The following is a 20,213-nucleotide window of genomic DNA, read 5'->3' as shown; positions in this document are numbered from 1 at the left end:
AGTTGCCCTGGCCTCCTGGACATGGGGGGGGGGGGCAAAGCAGATTAGCAACTGCTGGCTGAGTGCTTTTTCTTGCACTCTTTGCATCCGGGGGGGGGGGGGGGCAGGCTCACACTCAAATGCACTTGCTTTCTCCATGGGAGAGCTACCTGGAGACCAGTTGTAATTCCTGAAGATCTCCGGGTCTCCCCATGAGGTTCAGAAACAGAAACCTGTCAATCTGACAAAGCAGAAGCAGAGAACAAATTGATAATTGGCTGTGTAATAAAGTCTATTTATTCAAAATAAATGGACTTTATTTCACAGCCAATTATTGATTCTTTTTCTCGGCTCCTCTGGAGGTTGGCAACCCAGCTGGCTGGACATGGAGGAGGCGTCAAATCCAGCTCTTGAAATTAGAGTCTGCCACTCTTTAACCACTTCACCACAGTGAATCTTAAAATCAAGTGGGAATTAGGGGAGGAGAATGTCCAAACCATGATTTATACTTCTGCCATGTGGTCAGCACCCACAAAGGCCACAATCCAGGCGTGCCTTCTAGTACCCGGTGCTTCCCTGGGTGCCCTGGGCTTTGCCTCTAGTCTCTTATGTTTCTGTACTTTGGTTTATGACTATACAATTAAATAAAGAATAATAAACTGACTATAAACAATAAGAACAGAGCAACTGAACAGGACAACTGAGGAGCCTGACTGAGTTGCTTTAATGCAGGGATATTTAATAAACATCTCAGGCTTGGTGTCAAATATCAAAACTAAATTACACAATAATCCTCTGTCACGAAATGAAACCTGGAGTTCACTGGGTTTTTGCAATACCTTTTGTAGCCTGACCAATTCACTGGCCTGACATGTTTGTAGGGAACTGGAGCACACATCCATGGATAAAAACTGATATGGTGATATGATGAAAAGGGGGTACACACTGACAGTGCATTCCTAAGTAGAGTTACAACCGTCTAAGTCTATTGACATCAACGGGCTCAGAAAGGTACAACTCTGTTTAGAAGGGCACTGTTAAATTACCCTGGGATTTACAAGCATATGTTTAAACACAGCGCTTCCTGGTTATGCTTCCAATAAAAATGCACAGTAAGCCCCAGCACAAAAGGCTGTAAAATAATAAAACCATCATTTCACCAATAAAAAAACATTATTTCACTTAAATCTGGATAACAGTAATATTTCTTCTTCTGCCTGAAAGAAATACAGCAACTTTTCACTGTAAAACCTAAGAGAAACCAAATCAGTCATGTTCCAACTAGGGTAGCCCTGTCAGCCCTGGCCAATAGCTGGAGATGGAAGGGGGAGACTCCAGGCTGGGAGACTCATGGAGATTTAGGGTGGGGAGGATAGGGACCTCAGTGGGGGTACAAAGCCCCCTCCAAAGCATCCATTTTCTCCAGTGGAACTGATCTCTGTAGTCTGAAAGTAAGCTGAAATTCCAGGAGATTCCCAAGTCCTACCTGGGGGCTGATGTCCCTAATACAAACAGTGCAGTCCTATGCAAAGTTACTCCAAGTTCAGTGGGTTTAGACTAGAATAAGTCTGCTGGGGACTGCACCACAAGTCCCTTAGAGACTAATTCATAGAATCAGAGAATCATAGAGTTGGAAAGGGCCATACAGGCCATCTAGTCCAACCCCCTGCTCAACGCAGGATCAGCCCAAATTCAAAGCAGGTCTGCTGAGATATCTCTTCATGTTGATTCAAAGGAGCTTATTCTCAGGAAAGAGTTTTTAGCACACAGCCAGTGCTGAGATCCTTTAATAGCAAAACACACAGCCAATACAGTGCTTAATTTCCAGCTATTAGAATCTTTGCCCAGTTTAAGAGCAACATGACATTATTCGTGTAAGAAATTGCAAAAGTAAACGTAACAGCAATGGAATAAGCCTAGGTGCAATGTCTCAGCAACTGGCACAGACAATAACCAATGTTAAAAAAACCACAGAAGAGGAAGAACAAGACATCTGTTCCACAAAATCTAACAAATCAAGGAAATTTAAAGAACGGTTAGGCATGCTAAAGATCAACATGGAAATTCATTAACTGAACAGAACAAAAGAATTTTACAGAGGAGATGAAAGGATTACTGCTTCCCTAGACAACAGACCTTCTGAAGAAGAACCTGACAGTTTAGAAAGTGAAGTGAAAGCTGCACTCAAAAGCAACTGGAAGAAAGAAGCAAACCACCAGGATGTTACCCTACTCAAATGAAGACACCTCATTTTTGACATCCTTGGTGAAATCGGCTGCCAAAAGATCATCAACATAGAATTGCTGGGGCAAGGACTCATATTTCTCATTTTATTTATTACTTTCTGAAACACTGTTCCCACACTCATTGTTTCATGCATCTGTTTGTTAGATTGCAAGATTTTTGGAAATGCTAATTCTTGCCCACCAAGAGTTTAATGGCATTTGTTACTTCTGTACAGAACTAGCTCACAGAACCTAGATGATAATAATAATTGGACTAATTATTACTAGACTTTTAGGCCTCCTCTCCTAAATTGGGTTGAATTCCATACGAGCATTAGTTCCTGGTCCTCATGGTTGCTTGAAATAACAGCTAAAACTGGGCAGAACAAGAGATTCAGAATTCAGTGAAGAAAATCTCAAATATATGAGCTTGCTTTGAAACATAAATCCCTTATGAAAAGCTTACAATTCCAGATTGCTGGCAGATTGCAACTAGCTTCATGATAAGAAACTCTCCTATAGAGGATATGTGTTATGTGCATACCTGCTAGTATAAGAGGGCCAAATGAAAGCCAGAATCTGCCTTACAAATTACAGCAAAGTTACTGTTATCTGCACGTAAGCCTTTTGTTCCATCAGCTCCTGTCAATCTTTATTGTCTCCAAAGACACTTCCTCTGCACACTTTGGGAACTAACTATCAAAGAAGAGCAGTTCAATGGCACTTCAGAGATCAAAGACTGGGGGAATGCTTACTTTCTGGTTGAAGAAAAATAAACTGATGCTGGATCTGCTGCAGAGGATATACATCAATGAGCTAAAGAGCAAAACATGCCATACAAAATTAACGTACATTTGAAAATTGGCTATATTTGGGACCGGTGGTATTTAGGATAAAGGTTCTTTAACGTTAAGGGCTTCCCCAGTTTATTTTCTAAGCTGCCTCTGCATGCTTGCTTTAAGCATTGACTTTCTATTCCAATCTCACTAACCTGAGATAGAAAAAAATATGTGCAGTACGAGATCCAAGGGCTTGCACCTACCTAACAGGATTCTCTCTCACACACACACACACACACACACACAATGTTTCTCTTTGAACAGCAGATCTGGAGTACAGATGGTATCACAAATTGCTTCTGAAATTCCCAACATCTCCAAACATGGCAGCTACTCAGAGAAACAAACTCAGAACTCCTTCGGGAATGCAGAACAAGTTTGACATTTTTCTGGCCCCTGGCCCATGCTTGCTTGAGGCTCTAACAATCCCATCTGACCATCTAGCAAGACAACTACAATAACAGGAGACAGATAAGTAAATACAATAAAATCTATCCATAAATCTTTTATTCTTCCTTTTCTCCAAGGAACTATTAATGTTTAGCTTTCCTTTTCAACGATCTACGCATGTCCCTCCTAATCAGGACCATCTTAAACAACAAGAATGCCCAGGCAATGGGGAACTGTTTGGAATAGCCTGAAGGGTTTTATGGCGATTCTCTTGCCATAATATATTGGTGTCCATGGGTAAACACTGAGTGTTTATTATGTAAATCCAAAGCACTGGCATTAAGGATCTTAATGTGCTTTATGATCAAAGGTTTTCTTCTTTAGGCACCATAACAAGCTGCTAGCGGAACCAGTCGAGCAAGGAAATGCTGTCAACGACTTTTTCACCACACTGGACAAAATTAATTAGAGGCAGGAAATACTGATTACCATTCTGTTCTCATTGTACAGCGGCCAGGATGTGAATTGTTCATATTTCTATTATTGGGGGGAGGGGGGGAGTTAAAAGTTATCATCCCACATCGACAAACCTGGGATTACTGACCATAGGCCAATACTCCTTGGAGAGTATCATGCAATGGTAACATATAGCCTCAAAATCTCAGAAATGAATGCAAATCCAGGAGCCGAAGGCTGGAGCAGGAACTGGCTACAGGAGTGGGGCTCGCTGCCCAGTTATCTGCAGCAGCCATCCAGGCCAGGCTGGATTCAGGAGATTTTTGTTGGAGGGATCACTTGAGCATGAAATTGGGGTCACTGTGGGTGGGAAGCTAGTTGTGAGTTCCTGCATTTATGCAGGGGGTTGGACTAGATGACCCTGGAGGTGCCTTCTAACTCTATAGTTCTGTGATTCATCCCACATTTGACAGGGCGCTGCCAATTCCTGCACCATAGGGTACCCCGAGAGCTGCACTAATGCCCAGTTCCTCAGGTCTCTGGTTCTATATAGCCTAGCCAAAACGTGTTAGTCAGTAGACCAGATTGTAAAGACATATTTATATTAACAGATTTAAAACTCTTTACTGGTCATTATTTCTCCCCTGCAAACTGCTGTCCTCTGAGGGAGAATCAGTAGCTGAGAATTCTTAGCACCCTCACCTAATTTCAGTGACCAGGATTCTTCATAGGAGCCACAAGAATTATACTGGTACAAATAGGATATGTTTGTAGAATGCAGTGCAATCACCACAAGTCTACAGCAGACTTCCTATCTAGAAGCCCACAGTGTATTTACGTCACCTTTCCCCACGGCTCAAGATGGCTTGCGAATCACAATTTGAAATATGCAGAATAAAACCCCAAATAGGCAGGATAAATTCCACCTTTTGAAATGACGCTAAAAGTCAGTTTCATGTGCCACAGATTCTCAGTAGCTGTCTTGACCCTGAGGACGTCTCCTAGTATGCTACCGATTTACAAATTCTATAGCCGCTTAACTTGTTGGCTTCTCTCACATTACTGAGAAGTGTGCATGCACATCCAAAAGCTTTATGCCCAGAATTAAATTTTGTTCGTCTTGAACAGGGGTAATCAACCTGTGGTCCTCCAGATGTTCATGGATTACAATTCCCATGAGCCCCTGCCAGCATTTGCTGGCAGGGGCTCATGGGAATTGTAGTCCATGGACATCTGGAAGACCAGTTGACTACCCCTGTTCTTGAACGTGCCACCAAACTCAAACTTTGCTCTGTTGCTTCAGACCAACACGGATACCCACGTGAATCTAATACTGAGAACTGTAATATGATGAAGGCGCTAACAGTTTTCTGCTAGAGAGCTTTTCCCTGGTGAACAACAGAAAAGCAGGCCACACGATCTTGTGAAGGAAATAATACAAGTGGGCCCCAAAAGGCACTAATAATATTAATGGATGACAGGACTATCCACAGTCATCAGCTGGAAGGCAGGAGCGGTAAGTAGAAGATAAAGAAAAGATAATGTCCCTCATTTGCACAGCTTCCACTGACACATCTGACTTGGCACACATAGAATACCGGCCCTCTTAGTACACAATGATTTGGTTGGGGATTTGCAGAGCCTTGAAGTCAGAGAGCTCCTGGGTAAAATGCACAGCCAGTTGGTTTTACACATCGGCATCAAATTGATAAAGGAAACTAAGAATATCGCTGCCCTCAATCGTCCATACAGGGCTGAAACAGATTATGAAGCCATCAACAGAACCCAGGCAGCATTCAAACACAACGGAGGCTTCGTCTCTCTACAATCTGATTCAATCCAAAGCTCTGAATTTGTGGCATGTCGTCTTTTTAAAAAGCTACAAGCGCAGACAGAAACATTTCACTTACTTCTGTTTGATCACCAGCTTTGAATACGTAACAGACGCTTTGCTGATTGACGGCTCCATCTTTTATTAAGCAAGCAAAATAGCTTGGGTCTTGGCTGTTGTGAATCAGCTTGTGGACGTGCTGGGGCCTGTGCTCAAACAAGCTGCAACAAATCAGAGGATCCCAGGGCTGGCTTTCCCCTGTGTCAGCTTCACACCGCAACTTGGTTGGCGAGACATAAAGCCGGACTGGGTTGCTGCTGGATTCTTCCTTCGGGGACTTGGTGCTCTGTTGCCTTATCTCTGCCACAATCCAAGGGAGAACAGTCATAGTGGTCAGAGAATGGACAGGGAGAGAACCTACTAGCTGAAGACTGAAGTCCACTGAGCCATCACTGGAAGTTTCAGGGTTTTTAACTCTGAATGATATGGGATCCATTGTTGGGTCATCGAGGGGAAGGAAACCAATTTAATTTGGGAGACGTGATGTTCTGAAACACAAACACATGTTTGCACTGTTAATGGAATCACTCGGTAAATTCCCTCTTTCAGAGTTGTGTCACTAATCGGAAACAGTCAAGCACATTATGGCTCTAGTTAAATCCTTTTCTTCTTTATTTGGTTTACCTGGTTTTTGTGCTGCTGCTTTCCAAACCATAAGGAAGATATTTTACAAATATCTGAATGGAAGACCCAAGGATCACAACCCCTGAAGAACCAAGAATGACCATGAACCAAGAATGACCATGAACCACAACACGTGCAGGTATGCTTTGCTCTCTGGTTAACTATGCAGGAAAAGAAGACAGACTGACCACTGGAGACCATAACATAATAACTAAAGTGTCCAGAAACAGTGTATTTAACTGGAATTCTGCAGCTTCCATGGCCTACGTTTCTTCTATAGCCAAGAATTGCGTATGCTTTATTGCTTTGTATAGCCTGCCTTATCGCTATTCTAATTATTCAACTACTACTGTGTGGTAGCACCATAGTAGCAAGATAGTTGCTGCACAAAATTCAGAAATGCCAACATTTCCGGACAGAGAGCTTACAGGCTAAACTGAATGCAAAGTTTGAAAGTTAAGTTCTGAACCTGAAATAGGAGGGTGACAAAGATGGCGCCAGGGGAATCCAGCCGAGGGATCTGAAGGAAAGGGGGAGGTAAACTCCATGAATTATGGGAGAAAGCTATTCCTGGAGTAGAAGCAACAAGGTAGGATGCAGAAAAGAAACAAAAGGGCTAGACGCCTGCCTGCCATACATGACAGTGGTATAACAGAGTGTTTTCTCTTCATGTGGGGCTAGTTCTTTACCGAAAGGGTTGAGGGCGAACCCCTTTGGCCCCGGCAGCACCATTGGGGCTCAGGTTACTGGTGTGTCTGGCCAAGAACAATGGCCATCTCCCCACTTCTTTGGTTTGTTGCCACGCCAATACCTGTGTTGAGGGTTTTTAAATATATCTATATACTCTGGTTTTAAGAAGTGGCCTAGCAACTGGGCTAGATAGCAGAAGGAAAAGAATAATGAGAAACTGCACAGGGCCAAGTAGAGGCAATACATTTGGGGAAACACACGGAAGAGGAAGCCTCAAATTAAGGACGTGAAACAAATGCAGACAAAAATCCAGTTCATTGAAAGATTTACATGACCCCATCAATAGACAACTGAGGCAGAGGCTGTCATAAATAGATCAAGAGGAAAAGCTCTATTCATACAGCATAAATGGTCTGTATATGGTCAATGGTTTTACTCCTAATTACACTTCAACATTTCAAATGTTTTTATTATTATAAAACTCCCTGTAAATACAAAGCAAAGGGTTTGACTAAAACAACATTTCCAAGCTAAATCAGACCACTAGTAATCCACGTGTCTAGAAATTTTAAAAGGTGATGATATCTTACATGGTATGTGCAGGGGTAGTCAACCTGTGGTCCTCCAGATGTCCATGGACTACAATTCCCAGGAGCCCCTGCCAGCATTTGCTGGCAGGGGCTCATGGGAATTGTAGTCCATGGACATCTGGAGGACCACAGGTTGACTACCACTGTGTTACAGCATTGTTTTCTGTCCTCTTGTTTTTGCTCTGGTTTGTTCTCATGGTTCTTATTTGCGATTCCACAACCGTCTGTGTGTTCTAAATGTTTCCCGTCACTTTATACATAGCAGCTCATGAGCACATTAATACCGCTGAGAACAACTGTCAGCAGTTCATATCCTTTTGACCTCCGGGAGGCAGCAAGAGTGCCTTTCCCCCCCATTTTGAACAGTAATGTTGCTTTCAATCTCCCGGGCTTAGCTACAACCATAAATCCCACCATCTGTACTGCCGTGGGTCTCCTAAGCAATAGCTCTGAAGTATTAGCCTCCTTCCTAAATGGCATGCAGCAAACAGGCATTCAATCTCTTTTAAGACTGCACTAAAATAGGACACATGCTTTCAAATTTGCACACGACAGCTTGTAAAGGGAAAGGTTCTCATTTTAAAAGCATTTTCAAGAATAACTTGCAAGGCTGGATAGATTCAAATGAGTAGCCACGTTGGTCTGAAGTAGCACAATAAAATCAGAATCCAGTAGCACCTTTAAGACCAACAAAGATTTATTCAGGGTGTGAGCATTCGAGTGCAAGCACTCTTCCATAGTCTGCACTCGAAAGCTCATGCCTTGGATAAATCTTTGTTGGTCTTAAAGGTGCTACTGGACTCTGATTTTATTGCAAGACTGGAGTTCAGATTTATTTATTTCTCTGCTTTATTCATACCCTGCCTTTCCCCCCCTGCTGGGGACTCCAAACAGTTTCACCATGCTCTCCGACATTCTGTTATCACAACAACCCTGTGAGGTAGGTTAGGTTGAGTGTATGACTGGCCCAAGGTCACCCAGCTAGCTTCCACGGCAGAGTAGGGACTAGAACCTGAGTATGCCAGATCCTATTCTAAACATTCTAACAACTATACTGCACTAGCTTTAAGTTTCAATACCTGCATGGGGAGAAAATTAACATAAACCACAGGAACTTCTAATTTCTGTAGATTCAAGTGGACAGACAAGTTGATCTGAAGCAGTAGAACAGAGTTTGAATCCCATGGCACCTTTACGACCAACAATATTTGATTCAAGGTTCCTATTTCATTGTATCTCAGGAAGTTTGCTGAGCACTTGAAAGCTTACACTTGGAGCAAAATTTTGTGGGTCTTAAAAGTGCCAATGGACTCCAACTTTATTCTTCTAATTTCTGCATTTATGACTGATTCAATAACAATGTTTTTTTGACCCAATTTCCATGAGCAGGGTGATGAATCACCCCAAATAGTTCCTCATCTGTCTTCTGTAGGCCCCATTATCCCGAATATCCGCCTGTCTCCATACATCGTTTCTCCATTCCGCCTTCTTGTTTCCATTGCTCCACATATAGCCTTTAGAAAACATGTCTTGAAAATAGAGCATGCTGTACCCCGTAATAAAATGAATTTGCACAGCTCACTCTGAGCCCAGACTAAAGTTTGTAGCTGCAACATCATGTTCCCAAATCATGTCCTGCATTCTAAATGAACATTCAAGAAAAAATGTCTGACTACTGCATTTCAGAGGAGTCTCTGCTAGAAAATATCATGCCCATCAAGGTCTGCACATTTGTTACTACAGTCGCCCGTACCACAGTTAGCTGGTTAATTGCAGAGAAGGGAGTATCACTGTGCAATAAAAAGAAAACTACCCTTCCCCCGATCGCGTGTTTATGCCAAAATTCTGCTTCTATCACCACTAACACAGGTGAACTTACATCATCACAGGGGACTTCTAAACAGCAGCAGAGTCCCTTGGCTGAAATTTTATCCTTGGCTCCGCAGCACAGAAAGGCAGAGGGATCCTCTGTCAGTGTATCCCAAGACAGAAGGGAACGTCACACACAAAACAACATGCGGGCACCGTGTGACAGATTACTAACAAAACCGTACCCTAAAATTGGACACCGGCACAAACCAGCATTTCCCAAATGAGTTTGATGCAGCATTTGAATATTGTTTGTTGATCTGCCAATTAAACTTATGGTATGTCTCTGCCTGCTAGAAGCAGGGCAATATAGAATGCACATTAAGCATTTTAATAGGGCCTTCATTTTTTATACAGCAGCAACATGATTCAAAAACACACCTTCAAATGCCATGTCACTGCTAACTAGTATTTCTGTAAGGGATTTTAAACCATTGAAAGCAGTCAGTTTAGAGCTGCAAAGCAGGGGAAGCAGAATTATATATATATACATATATATGAAGTGATGGAAGACACAATCATCAGAAATAGGATGCATTTTAACAAACTATCTGTAGAATTTCAACCGAAAACATCTCAACAACCCTCTGCTTGCCTCAGTGCATCAAACTGCGGCCCTCCAGGTGTAAATGGACTACAATTCCCACAAGCCCCTGCCAGCAAATGCTGGCAGGGGCTTGTGGGAATTGTAGTCCATTTACACCTGGAGGGCCACAGTTTGGCTACCCCTGATGTAGAGAACTGGTGGATTCATATGGAAATACACAGAACGCCTAATTTCTTAATACCTTGCATCTTTCCTAGATGTTGCTGTCATGGTGTTTGCCCGTCTTCAGTCCCATTATGCAAAAGTTTATGAAAAAGAACCCACAACGTCAGTTTCAGTTTTGTAAACTGCCGAGAATCCCACGGCAGGAACTAAGCATCAGCCGACAACAGCGAGGGCTATTTGGATATTTGGTATTCGCCCTGACATGGATAGCTGAGATTAGCCTGTTCAGGTCAGAACTCAGAAGCTAAACAGAGTCAGTCTCGGCTAGTATTTGAATGAGGGGCCTCCGAGGGATATCAGGTTTTGACGCAGAAGCAAGCAATGGCAAACCACCACTGAGGTCTCTTGCCTTTAAAACTTCCCGGGTCGCCATAAGTCAGCGATGACATGACTGCGTTCTCCCCCACTATTCTTCGTGTAAATGGCAATGAAGCCCAGGGCTACCCATTCTGTGTAACTTCAAACAGAGGAGGGCTTTTTATAGGACTGCATAACATGTCCATAAAGCACAGCTGCACATTCATATCTTTACAGTTTTACTGTCTCCTTTCGACTGATAACGTGCATCTGATTAACTGGTTGTGGTCTGTGAAAGCCCATGCTGGAACAAACTTTTGCTAGTATTTGAAGCGCCCCAGAACTCTCTTATCTGCTTTTGCCGCAAGCCAGTTGCTCCTCTGGGACTAATTCCTCCAAATCTAGTGCAATCCTAAACCGAGTTACCGGCTAAGATTAATAACCCAATAACCTGCTATTAACATTCAGAAGGTAGGCACCTCAGGGGCAGATACTCTTGGAAAATATGAACATATATTCATAAACCTAAGAGCACACCCTAAAGCAGATTCACACCCTTCTCCACCTGTCATAGGCCAGGTATGGGAAAGTTAAATTTTGCTTAGGACTGCATTTTATGGGCGGGATTTGAGCAAATTATTTTATTTATTATATTTATATACCGCCCTCCCTGGAGGCTCAGGGTGGTTTACATAAAACGTTTAAACAATACATGAAACAATCCATAACATAAATAAATGTAACATTATTAATACTAATAATAACTGATCATTGCAACAGTGCAAACAATGCAAACAGTGCAATTGTGCAAACAGGTCCAGAGCGCATTGATGCAGTTCTGGGAGGGAGCAGGGGCCCTTCAGACGCTGTTGGTGAGGCCTGGTCTCAACCAAATGCCTGGCGGAAGAGCTCCTTATTGCAGGCCCTGCAGAACCAAATATGCCCTTTTGCTTCCACACACCTGTCCCCATACAGCAGCAGTGTCTGGTCTCAAAGCCATGCGTGTCAAAACCCACCAGATTAACTTTTTGCTTTATTTATTCGTCTTTATCCTGCCTTTTCCCCCAATGTTACGTATTGTATGGCGTGTGGAGTGTAGTCAGGAGATCTGATGTGCCAAATATATGAAATACAGTGTGTGTGTATATACACACACAAATACAGCATTACTATGAAGCCAATATTCCTTTCCTGCCTTCATTTTGTCCCCTTTGGACAAGCAAAATCAGGTCAAATTTAATTGCAATTATGGTTTGTTGGTGGTGTAAAAGCTTGTCTGGCAGCCAGGCAGGGGGCGTTTGAAGGTAGCCATTGCCTGCCTCTGCATCCTGACCTCTAGTGTTCCTTGGAGGAACTACCACCCAAATCCTTGGAGGCCTCCCATCCAAATACTAGCTTGGGTCACCCCTGCTTCGCTTCCCACATCTGACAAGATAGGGCTCGCCTGGGCTATCACATTCCCCAAACTTTGGATAATGCACTTTCAATTTTCTTCTGCAGCTGGTTTTTCCTGCGCCAAACAGTACAATCTCCTTGTAGGGCACCCCTTAAGTGCATTATTCTGGACCCAACTTTCTGGTGCTGCTTGCTAGGAGGGGCAGCCATTCAAATCCAATTAATTAATTACCTATCTCAGGGATAGTCAAACTGCGGCCCTCCAGATGTCCATGGACTGCAATTCCCATGAGCCCCTGCCAGCTTTCGCTGGCAGGGGCTCATGGGAATTGTAGTCCATGGACATCTGGAGGGCCGCAGTTTGACTACTCCTGATCTAAGGTGTGCAGCCTAAGCCCACTTTACGCACAGGTTGACTAATGCGCTGGCAATGCCCTTTGGGAGGAGATTCACCCGTTCCTCACGGGACAAGCCAGCTGCACAAGCACACCCTCCCCGGAGGGGGATCCGAGACAGCCCCCTCCTTCTCCTCCCCACCTCCGTTTCCACCGAGGGGTCAGCAGCTCCTACCTGCTCCCGAGCGCAGCCCGCCTCTTCCCCGGCCAGGAGCGCAGGTGCGCCGCCGCCGCCGCCCAGGACGGGAAGCCGCCGCTCCGCCGGGCCCCCCGGAGGATGTGCGCGGCGGCGGCAGGAGAGTCGTCTTGGCGGTGCCGTCGGAAAGCAGAAGCGGCGGCTCCGGCTGCGGCCCGCGGGGGAAGTGGGCTGTGCGCCTCCGCGTCGCCTCCCGCGCCTGTTGCTCCGTTCCGGACGTGACCGGCGCAGGCGGGAGACGGCAGCAGCACCAGCAGTAGCACCAGCCGGCCGGAGGCGGCCCCAGCCCGCCCCAGGGGGTCATCCCGCCTCGCCCGGCGGGGAGAAGAGAAGAGGCCGCCGGAGCCGCCTCACCCCCGTGCCTGCCGTCGCCTTCCGCCTCTCCTCGGGAGGCGGGAGGGGAGGCCCGGGGGGGGAGGCCCGGGGAGGGGACCCTGCAGCGGGGGGAAGAATTGGTCCCAGGAGGCGGAATCGGGGGCAGGAGAAGTGCGAGGGAGCGCTTGTCCCAAGTAGGCGACGCTTGTGTCGGGATGCGGCCCGGCCGGTGGCGCAACGTCGCTGGCCCTGTGCGGAGGAGGACAGCTGCAGTGCCGGGGCTGCAGCTGCTTCTGCTGCGCGGGAATTTGCGGCGAGGGTGGCTTTGGCAGGTGCTACCGGATCCAGGTTGGGAAAGGAGAAGAGTTGGGTTTTATACCCCGCTTTTCACTTCCCCAAGGAGTCTCAAAGCGGCTTACAGTTGCCTTTACTTTCTTTTTCCCAGGACAGATGCCTTGGGAGGTAGGGGGACCAAAGAGAACTGCACTGTGAAAACAGCCTCCACAGGACTGGGACTGGTCCCAGGTCACTCTGCTTGCTGCATGTGGAGAAAGAGCAGGGAATCAAACCCAGTTCTCTGGATTCGAAGCTGCTGCTCTTAATCACTACGCCATGTTGGCTCATCAAAGCAAGGGACTTGAAATCGTGGTTGGCTGAGTGTTAGACCCGGGTACAAGTAGTACTAAACTGAACCAAAGAACCCCCCCCCCCCAAAAAAAAAGCCACAAACAATTTATAAACACAAGCAAATAATGGATCTTCTGGCCCGTGTACACTATTGGTCAGTTTCAGTTTAAACTGACTGGATCCAGCAGCACCTTGGTCAATTACATTGTAAGCTAGGACCTTGGCAGGTCTACAGATACAACACTGAACAAAAGGAAAATGAAAGCAAAAGTAAAGTCATTATAGAGTTGGGAGGGGCTATAGAGGCCACTAGAAGACGAGGAAGAGTTGGATTTATACCCTGCTTTTCATTACCTGAAAAAGTCTCAAAGTGGCTTACAATTGGCTTTCCTTTCTCTCCCCACAAGAGACATCCTCTGAGGTAGGTGGGGCAGAGAGAGCTCTGGAAAAACTGTGACTGGCAAAAGGCCACCCATCTGGCTGCACGTGGAAGAGTAGGGAATCAAACCTGCCTCTCCAGATTAGAAGCTGCAGCTCTTAACCACTACACCAAATTTACTCTCCTGGAGATTTGGAGGTGGAAGACAGGGACCTCAGTGGGGTATAGTACCATAGAATCCTCACTCCAAAGCAGGGGTAGTCAAACTGCGGCCTCCAGATGTCCATGGACTACAATTCCCAGGAGCCCCTGCCAGCATTCGCCCCTGCCAGCATACTAGCGCCCTATCTGGACCTCCATGGACATCTGGAGGGCCGCAGTTTGACTACCCCTGCTCCAAAGCATCCAAAGGAACTGATCTCTTAGTCTGATGTTGCGTACTAGCCTGTATCACTATACTCAGTGGTGGCCACTCATGTGCAGAAATGAGCACTTTTAAGCTCTGCTTTTCAATTCAAGGGATTCCACCTTTTAATGTTGTTAAGATTTGCTTCTAGCCTGAGTTTTGTCTTGTGAATATAATTTCTAAACTGGTGGGATTCATGCTACTATTATACCATGGCTTGTTATGCAGCTGTTTCATGATTCCATTATACCATTTTACTTTGTGACCCACCTTCAGTTCTCTAAATAAGTCTCTTCAACCATAGTTGTAAGGATATACAGGTGTACTGTTACTGTTTTTAAACGCTAGGGTCACCTAATGGCGTTGGGTTATGGCTCCCTCTCACCATTCCCCTTATTGTACGTTTATGGGGGGACAGATAGTTGATTTATACCGCCATGCTTTCTACTTGGACATAATTTTTATGTCCTGTTTTTCATTTTTAATGGGGTTTTATTGGGTTTTTTTTTTAATTAATGGCCTGTTGTAACCCCCCACGAACCGGTTCCAGGAACAGTGGGGAATAAAAATCTAAATAATAATAATAATAATCCTTTATAATAAGTTTGTGAACCGTGTGAGAAGCAAGACTGAGAAGGCATCCTTCTCATTGCTAATTACTTTGTCTTGGCATATTACTCAGTGATTTTAGCCTTGTGAAAACTTAGAATCATAGAATAATAGAGTTGGAAGGGACCACCTGGGTCATCTAGTCAATTTGGAAGGTCTTATCATTGTCCATTGGGTCGCGATGGGTCGGACACGACTTCACAACTAACAACAACAACATAGAGAAAGTATATGCAAGACCATGTAAAGATTCCTTTGAGTCAACATGCCCTTTAGCTGAAAGCCCCAATTTTCTCCTCAGCTTTTGAATGAAGACTCTTCTAGACAATTTGGCTTCAAGTGCTAAGTAATCATGCAACGTGCATGCATGAACTGGCACAAAGACTGCTCCCGTGTTCCCTTGGATGATCAAAATCATTTGCAACTGGATTTTCCCGTGTGGACAACACAACTGCTTACCGAGCAGTTATCACAGAGAATACTTTAGGCTCAACGGTTACATCTTACAGAAGAATGTTCCTATTTATTACAAAATTACATCAGTGTAAAAGATACCAGAGTTTTTGAGCCCAAGAGTAATCAAAACAAGGCCAGCAATAATCTTGCAAACAGTTGTCACTTTTTAAGACAACACAGAACAACTGTGATAAGCAGGGCAGGAGATTAGAGGGAGAGAGCTGCTCTTTTACTGGATTAGGGAAAAATTCATAAAGGCAGTTCTTCAGTGTTTCATGTTGTGTGTGTACCGCTATCGCTGTTAAAAAAAAAATCTGCTGAGACAATGGAATTTTCCTGCTTATTCATGGTATCCAATTTCATGTCATAATAAAATATTATCTGGAATAATAGCCCTTAACATTGCCAGATCATAAAAAAACAGTTGCTGGTATCTATTTTCACCATAAAAACTGCATGACTAAGTAGTCTGCTAGATTTTTTTAAAAAACACTCCTCCTTAAAGGAAGACTTGCTTCAAGCACAACTTAAAAGTGCCTGGAAGCTTTACCCTTTGCTTCCGTGGGCTTTGGATCAAGTCAAATTCTTTTCTAATGACATGTTTATTTTCCCAGCTCTATTTTTATATTGTAAAAGCCATGACTATATACAGAGACTGAATGGAGTGTGCTTTGTGAGAATATATAAGGCCTGTATTAATTTTTAGTCTTAAGTGAGGGAGAGATCGGATAACTCCATTGACCTCTAAGTTCGACTGACCTTGTAGGAGTAGGGCACAGTCTTTCATTGCTTAACACTCTCCACAACTGAAACTATCCTGTTTCCAAAAACAAAATTATTGTTCCGACGATTCCTAAGTATTTCTGGCAGATGAACCTCACCTCAACTACCCAGCATTACAAGTGTGACATAACAGTCACAGAATGGGAGTCTTGTGGCAGCTTAAAGATGAACTAATTTATTTTAGATTCAAGTGGGGAGACGTGCTGGTCTGAAGCAGCAGAAGAAATTTAGTCCCGTGGCACCTTTAAGACCAACAAGCTTTTTATTCAAAGCATGAGCTGCACGCACCCTTCCTCAGATACAATGTCATGGAATAGAACCAATTAGTTCATACTTCTAGGCAAAGTGAGGGGAAATTAAATTGATGCACGCTGTTTGTTAGAAAGCTGTCCAGTAAGATTATACCTGTGTACAAACTTGAAATAATGGTATCGGAGGAGAGTTTTAAGGATACCACGGGCTACCATAAAGACAAATAAGTGGGTTTTAGATCAAATCAAGCTTGAATCCCCCCCCCCGAATCTTTAGCCAGATGCCTGGTCGCAGTGACAAAATGGATCAAGCAGAGTCGTCTGAAGCTCAGTCCTGCAAAGACCCTGCGGTTGGGTAGGAAGGGACCATGGGAGGAAGTGCGCCTGCCTACACTGGATGACTCCGCCAGGAACCTGGGCGTGATCCTGGATGCTTCCCTTACAATGGAAACCCAGGTCACAAAGGTAGCACGGCTGGCATTTTACCACCTCCACCAAGCCAAACTACTAGCGCCCTACCTGGAACCAGAGCACCTAGCCCCAGTGATCCATACGATGGTCACCCCTAGACTGCAACTCACTCTACGCAGGCCTACCCTTGTCCTTGATCCTGAAACTACAACTGGTGCAGAACGCCGTGGCCAGGATTTCCACTAAGACATCATGGAGATCTCATATCCGGCCAGTACTCCAAGAAATCGGTTGGCTCCCAGTTGAATTCCGGATTAAAGTTTTGGTAATCACCTTTAAGGCCATACGCGGTCTGGGCCCAGTGTATCTGAGAGACCGCCTCCCTGCCTATACCCCCAGAAGAGCGCTACACTCTGCCACTTCCAAAAGGCTGTGGATCCCTGGCCCTAAAGAGGCACGTTGGACCTCAACAAGGACCAGGGCCTTTTCAATCCTGGCCCCCACCTGGTGGAATGAGCTCCCCGAAGAGATCAGGGCCCTGCCAGAACTTCCAGAATTCCACAGGACCTGCAAAAGGGAGCTCTTCCACCTGGCATTGAGTGAAGCCAACTGACCCATAACATCTACAGGTCGCCCCCCCCCCCCCGACTGAGGGACCGAACCTATTGAGGGAGTGTCAAAATTATTGTTAAAATACTGTTCTAGTTGGTATGTTATTGTATATTGTTATATTGATTTTGAGAGTGTTCTATGTAAATGTTTCAAAATATTTTATGTAAACTGCCCAGAGCCGTAGGGAAGGGCGGTATAAAAATCTGAATAAATAAATAAATAAATAAAAATAAACTCTTTGTGAAGGCTAAAATGCCTAAACTGAGGCTGTCATACTTTCTTTTCTTCTTCTGATGGTCACATCAGCTTTATTTGTACATGACTTAAAGGGTTAATACTAAACTGAGCATGAAGAAAATGGTGTAATAGTTTGATGAGTATTATGAAATTGTTTCAACATGTTCCTATAGATTTAGTTTCAGATCTTTATTTTGAAAGAACTTTCACTTCAAGTTTTTTCTAGTTTCTTTTGTTGTATACATACACACACACACACACAAAGCTGAGTCACATCTTAGAAGTAATGAAGCCATTTCCGGCAAATCTTTTAAAGACCTCTCAACTATATTTTAAGCAAGAAAGAAAACTCAGCACAAAGTGGAGATAAGAGTTGTATTAATTTTGCAGTTTTAATAATGGAACGCATAATACTTGATTTCTGGCTCCCTTTTATAATAGAGATGGAAAAATCCATTTGGAGGGGCACGGAAACAGACACACACATATAGATAATATACAAACCCAGAATTCTTCAAGCTATCATGACAAGTTAAGCATGTGTATCGGCCACAGAGTCCAGTGCAACCCAGAGACAAACAAGATTTGAGAGGGTATAAACATTCCAGACTCAGAGCTGCTTTTGTTATACCATGAACATCATGATGGTCCCTTAAAGACACTTCTTGTCTCAAATCTAGCTCACCTACTGTGGAGCAACATGGCTCTCCTCTCAAAATGTGCTACAATTAATCACATTTTTGAAAGCCCCCCCATAGATCACAAGATCTTTACATGTTTCAAACCTAAGGAAAACGGCACAAATGACTTGTTATTTAAGTTATCCAAGGAGAGAGAAATTTCCTCTCATGGTTAGGATCTCCATCATAAATGGATATTAATATTTACTTAATTTCCCCCTTGAAATAATACATCCATTAGTCATAGAAGGATTTTGACATTTTCTCCAGTGCAACAAACTTCCACTATATTATAGGGTGAACCGTAACACAAAGAACAGTCCCATTGAAGTTAGCACTGGGTTTCAATAAGGTATCTGGTAGATTCACAGACCAAATCAACATAGCACAATGCCAGTTTACTATGCAGGGATCAAGCAAAGAACGCTTTGCTGAAATAGTTTTGCTCCCAGTGGGAAGGGACCAGTCAAGAAAACAGAATCTTATTTCCCTAAAGTAACTGGAAGAGAACTGAAGAAGAGCAATGAAAAGACAGCTGAATAAAGTAATAATAAGGAGTAGCATACATAGTGCAGACCACCTCATGCACAGTGAGTTATTCCCAAAGGAATAGAATCCAATAAAATTCCACAGGACAACTGATCCAATAATTGTGAGTCTTATGGAATTCCTACAATGGTAAACTATACACCTGTTACAAAAATATGCATTTTGTAAATCTGGATAATTATGCACTGCCACCCAAGGACCTTGCCATTAAGCACATTTTTAAAACAAGTTCATATTTACTTATTTTAAATATTTACATCCTGCTTTCCTATGGATTAAAAAAACTCAGGGATCAGAATTATTTTTTAAAAAAACCACTTTGTACTCTTTAAAAGTTATTCCAAGTGCCTGTTTGTATTGGAGATTTTTTTGTCTACAGGGCAAATCCACATGTTTTTGTTTACTGTTTCTGGAGTAACACTGGTGATTAGGCAGTGTCTATAAAATAAGAGACAAGGGCAAGATACAGACATACGTTAGACAGTAAGGAAGAGGTAAAAAGTGGGCAAAACCTGAGAAGGCCAGAATAAGGAAGTGCATTTTAAAATAGGCATTTGGACACACCAACAGAAGAAACCCGTCTGTTAGAAAATAAAGAATTCCACTAGCAGAGAGCAAGGCATGAGATAGGTGGGAAAATGGATTCAAGTGGGTGGCCATGTTTATCTGAAGCAGTCAGATATGTATCTACAGGGCTTGACCTGTTTGCCATATGTAGAGAACTGAAAGGCATTGTTGGAATGTAATGGTGTATACAATTATTAGAAGATGAGCATGTGAATAAGCCTAAGATGGTGCAATTGATGTTGTTGGGTCCACTGATCGTATTGCCTAGATGTACGTGGCTACAATGTGTTTATTGCAAGCTCTGGTCCATGTTCAAATTAGATGTTGTATTATTGTGGGGGCGGAGTTGTTTGCAATTGGAGCACTGTCTGTGTACAAGAAAAGGTTTGCCCCCCACATTATCCAGTAGAGGTTGTTTAAGTTGCTCATTATGGAATGGACTGATTTGGGTTGAGAGGTGACCACCAGTAGTGTTCTGTTACTGTCTCTTTTTGGCCTGCCTTGCAACAGGTTTTCTCTGGGTACCATTCTGGCTTTGTTAATCTGTTTCTTGACTTCATCTGGTGGATACTTGAGTTTCAAACAGCTTTGTTGTAGATCCCTCAGGCGAGAATCTCTGTAAGATTGGAGCAGATACGGCTGTAGCCTTGAGCATGGCTGTATACAAGGGATCGTTTGGAATGTTTAGGATCATAGCTGGGGGCATGTAGGTATGTTTGTCAC

At 43.8% G+C, this 20,213-nt stretch overlaps 1 protein-coding gene across 8 annotated transcripts in view; it reads right to left on the bottom strand.

Moving 5' to 3' along the window:
- LOC143819744 (TBC1 domain family member 1-like) overlaps positions 1-12,970 on the bottom strand; it is a 105,919-nt gene extending 92,949 nt beyond the window's left edge. For 4 of the 8 annotated variants that reach the window (XM_077301665.1, XM_077301666.1, XM_077301667.1 and 1 more), the window contains exons 1-2: positions 12,588-12,970; positions 5,800-6,268 (exon numbers count right to left, since the gene is read on the bottom strand). In XM_077301665.1, coding sequence (XP_077157780.1) covers positions 5,800-6,216 — 417 coding nt within the window. In that variant the 5' untranslated portion in view covers positions 6,217-6,268; positions 12,588-12,970. The remainder of the gene's footprint in view (positions 1-5,799; positions 6,269-12,587) is intronic. The other 4 variants (XM_077301669.1, XM_077301671.1, XM_077301670.1 and 1 more) reach the window with 4 other exon arrangements.
- Between the last annotated feature and the right edge of the window lie 7,243 nt (positions 12,971-20,213).

This window comes from Paroedura picta, chromosome 10, assembly GCF_049243985.1.
Source record: "Paroedura picta isolate Pp20150507F chromosome 10, Ppicta_v3.0, whole genome shotgun sequence".
In the NCBI taxonomy this organism is placed as follows: Eukaryota; Metazoa; Chordata; class Lepidosauria; order Squamata; family Gekkonidae; genus Paroedura; species Paroedura picta.
This window is presented reverse-complemented; position numbering and strand designations above follow the sequence as displayed.